Source organism: Crocuta crocuta, unplaced genomic scaffold (genome assembly GCF_008692635.1).
Source record: "Crocuta crocuta isolate KB4526 unplaced genomic scaffold, BGI_CrCroc_1.0 scaffold30, whole genome shotgun sequence".
Taxonomy (NCBI): Eukaryota; Metazoa; Chordata; class Mammalia; order Carnivora; family Hyaenidae; genus Crocuta; species Crocuta crocuta.
Window position 1 is genome coordinate 14,135,095 of NW_027528345.1, and position 4,051 is coordinate 14,139,145.

Below are 4,051 nucleotides of genomic sequence, written 5' to 3' on the forward strand. Positions count from 1 at the left end.
GTAGGGGGAGAAGAGGATGGGTCCGTGCGCAGTTCGGATGGGCCCGGGGGCCGGGTGGAGCAGGGGGTGGGTGATCGGCGGTCCCTGGAGAAGAGGTGCGGCTGGGGCCGGGCGCAGGGACAGCGGGGAGCCTGCTGCCGCTGCCATCACCGCAGCCACCGCTAGGGGGCTGGGTAGCAGGCCTCCCGCCAGGGACTTGGGCAGCTCCTTGGAGAAAGTCAGAGTACCCTGCAGAGGGAAGAGGGGCGGGGAAAGGGAGACCCAGAAGTCATTCTGCGGCCCGCAAACCCCACCCCTCCCCGTGCCGGCCCGCGTCCCCTTCTCCTCCCAGCTTCGGGTCTCCCTATTGCCGAATTCTCCAGCGCCCAGGCCTCACCGCCAGCTCCCCCGCGCCTCTAGGCTTCTTGTGACGGCTCAGCAGCGGGTTGGGCTTCCCGGCCACGCCATCTCGGTGCCGCCGGCTGGAAATGTGCTGCGGGGGTAGGGAGGGCCAGTGGGTAAAGGGGCTGTGTGTGCCACCCGGAAAGGAGCAACCGACAAGCCGGTAGGCACACCCAAAACACCCGGCCCCGCCCTTTCTGTGGTCCCAAGGAAAGGGCCTGAAAGACACACCCTCACCCAAGCTCCCTGTTCGAGAGCAGAGCTCCCTAGAATTCCTGGGAAAGGCCTTGGACCCACCTGTTTCAGTTGGACCTCCGAGTTGACCTTGACATTGCAGATCTCACAGTGGAAGGTTCGGTCTTGGGCAGGGGCCTCTGGTTCCCCAGGAGTGGGGGGCCCCAGACGAGGGTAAGCTTTGATGGGGCCCAGTCCACTTCTGGCCTCCAGAATTGTCTTGTGCTTAGTACCTGGAGCCCACAGAGGGCAGAAGGTAAGGGGTGGAGGAAATATTCTCCAGGCCTACTAAACAGCAAATACCCACGTTCCCAATTAAAATAGAGGGGAAGCCTCAAGTGTGTGTGTGGGGGGTTTCCAAGCCCCTTGGAACACCCCCAAACCAAGGTAGGTCAGGCAGGGGAGAGTCACAGTTAAGTCAAGAAGTTAAGCAGAGGGGGGACTAAAGAAGTTAAGTGGCTAAGGAAGGGGGGAGTTGATTCAGGAGGGAGATGGGCTGGTAAATCTTGGGGGGTCCGGGATGCTGGAAGCCTGGGGAGTTAAGAGGTAGGGAGCAGAAGTGGGCTGAGGATAGGGGAATGGGGGGCGAGGTGTAGGAGAGTCCATACCTTTGTTATGAGCCTCAAGCTGGGACAGGGAGTTCACTGCCACCTTGCACAGAGCACAGTAGAGCAGCCGCTTGGCCTTTTCCTCCTCTTCCTTGCTGCCTCCAGGCAGGGGAGCTGGGGCTGGAGTGCCCCCTTCACCCTTGGATGGACCCTGACCAGTCTCCGGAATGCTGGGAGGGGATGGGGAGCCAGGCTGTTTCTCTGGGGATCCTGGGGCTGGACCCAGTCCATTCTCCATGGAAACTGTTGTTGGGGGAGAAACATAGGGGTCACCTCAGATGGTTTTTGGAGGAGATGCTTTATGTGGCGGAAGCCCACCCCCATTTCCTGGAGGGCAAGGGCCCAGAAGTCCCCACCCTGTGACAGCATGCATGCTCTCATACCCTGGGCCAGAGCCAGATGCAGTCTAGCTGCTGCAGGCTGGGCCGTGAGGCTCCAGTGCCTGGCCCATCCTCGAGAAGCTGGGAATGGTTGAGGGGCCCAGCCCCAGTGGCTTCCCCTTCAGGTGGAAGCTGGCGGCCAGCCTAGCCGTGGGGAGAGGCAGGGGACAAGGATTCACCCCTCCGCGGCCTGCCAGCCAGCCTGGGCTCCCTGCCTGGCCAGCCCCTTCCCAGAGTCCTGCCCAGTCCCCAGGGAGGCATGCCAAAGCGCTCTAGGAAGGGGCAGAGGCAGCACGAGGAGAGGTCGAGAGGGACAGTCACAGACACGGCAAAAGGGAAACAGCAACAGCAGAACCGGAGAGGGAACAGGGATGCAGGCTGCTCTATAATTCATGGCTCGATTAAAGATGCACCGGCCCCAGGCCTCAGCGCTGGGTTCTGGCCTCCGAACAGGGGAAACTCTAGCACTCTCATTCTTGCTCCAGCAGCCTATCCAGTTTCCGGGTTGTGAGAAGGCAGACAGTGGGGGTGGGACCCTGGTAAGAGAGGGACCTCCTGACCCTTGCAGGTGTCTGTTTGCGTGTCCGTCCTGCCTTTCCCCTTATTTCTCTTACTCATTTGACATCCTTTACCTCCATTCCCATCCAGAGAGCACACCCACGTCTCAAACTGGACAGGGCTTCATGGTTTACAAAAGTAGGGCAGGTATCATTATCTCCTTAGAGATATACTATCGGAATGAATGAAACGCGGTAATATGCATAAAGCACCTGGAACATGAAATGTTATCTTCCATCACCACTATCATCATCATCATCCCCATTTTACAGAGACGTTGGCAAGTTAAAAAAAGATGATCAGGCCAAGAGGCAGCCAGAGCCCAATTAGAACTCAGCTCACCAGCCCGCCCTATCTGTGCATCCCTGAGGGACGTACGTGTGTGTGTGTGTGTGTGTGTGTGTGTGTGTGTGAAAGACAGAGAGAGAGACAGAGAGAGAGAGAGAGAGAGAGATGATCCTGGTCCTCAAGCTGCTGATGTAGATGCCTGGTCTCATTCCGCTTGGGGTGGGGCAGAAAGGACAGGCAAGGGTGAGGAGGAAATGGGGATGTTGGGTCTTTCTGGAGTTGATCGTGACTGATAGCTGGTGTGGCAATCCCAGGATAAGGGTGGCTCACATCATCCTGCCTTGATATTTGTTCCTTCCAATTCCTTGGCTGGGAGGAGGACTGAAGATGGCCACCAGCCATGAGGGAGAAAGTCTCAGAGCTCTTTTTGTAAACCTGGAAAAGACCTCCAAGATCTTAAAGTCTCACTCCCAGGACGCACGCTGGGGCCAGAGAGGCCAAAAGATCAACCAAGATCATCAGGGAGTTGCTTGAGTTTCCTGAGCTCTCAGCCTCCTCAAGGGGAAGCCCAGTGGGCAGGCCCTCAGATATCCTCATTCCCTCCGCGTCCCTCTCCCCAAGATGAAGGGGCGTCTCCCTAGATTTGAAGGAAGGTTCCCTTTTTTTCTTGAGGACATTTGCCAGGTGGCCTCACCCTAGCCCCTCTCTGAGTCACCGGGCGGTGGGGAGGACAGACAGTGGGGACTCTGTTGAGAGGAGCTGGGGCGGGAGTGGGGGTGACAGGATGGAAATTCTGTGTCAGGGTGTTTGGCTCCAGGACTCACCTTGGGTAGGGGTGGGGTGGGGGGGTTGAGGAAGAGAGAGATGAAAGCAGAGAATTCTGGGAAGTGGGGAAAGAAGAGAGACGAGATCAGCTGAACAATGTGGGGGGATTCAGACGCACCTGGACGGGGGGCTACACCATCCCCATTTGGGGGGGTGCTGCCTGGGGGAGCTGGGTCTCCAGGTTCCCGGACGCCAGGCTCCCTGCCTCGGGTCTTGGCAGCCTCGATGCCTTTGACTCTTCGGGCGTGGCGATTACCCTTGTAGTGTGCCTCAGCCTGGCTCTTTAGGGATGAAGGGAAAAAATGGAATCTGAGCTCACCTTTCATATGACCATTCTCCCCCACGGAGTTCCTTCAGGTCCCGGGGTGGCCACAGGAGGCTGCAGCAACTCTCTTACGATACTAGTGAGACGTAAAGCCCCATGCCAAAGAGCCCTGGTTATTCCTGGGCTTCAGGCTGGCTTCTCAACCTTGAGTCGCTGCGAACCTGGATCCTCACCTAGCGCAGGTTCTGCCCTCCCACCACATCCAGGGCCTGGCTTCTGACTCGGGCTGCTCCCCTAGTTCTGGGTGAGGGAGGGCTGCCCCAACCTATACTCGAATTCTAAATGGGAGGGGACTAGCAATCCAGCCAGCTAGCAGTCGCTTGGCCCCCTGGCCTTCTGTGCGTGTGTCTCCTGTCTCCTGGCCCCGGGATCCAGTCTTCACTGCTTCTACACCCAGGGTAGGAGTCCCAAGAGCCCTGAGGCCGGGGCCCTACCCTGACAACTACCCCCCC

At 58.5% G+C, this 4,051-nt stretch overlaps 1 protein-coding gene across 1 annotated transcript in view; it reads right to left on the reverse strand.

Moving 5' to 3' along the window:
* ZNF385A (zinc finger protein 385A) overlaps window positions 1-4,051 on the reverse strand; it is a gene marked incomplete at its 3' end in the record, with an annotated part of 20,686 nt that continues 16,635 nt past the window's right edge. The window contains exons 4-8 of the mRNA XM_077753686.1: window positions 3,393-3,555; window positions 1,224-1,466; window positions 679-848; window positions 377-472; window positions 1-228 (exon numbers count right to left, since the gene is read on the reverse strand). Coding sequence (XP_077609812.1) covers window positions 1-228; window positions 377-472; window positions 679-848; window positions 1,224-1,466; window positions 3,393-3,555 — 900 coding nt within the window. The remainder of the gene's footprint in view (window positions 229-376; window positions 473-678; window positions 849-1,223; window positions 1,467-3,392; window positions 3,556-4,051) is intronic.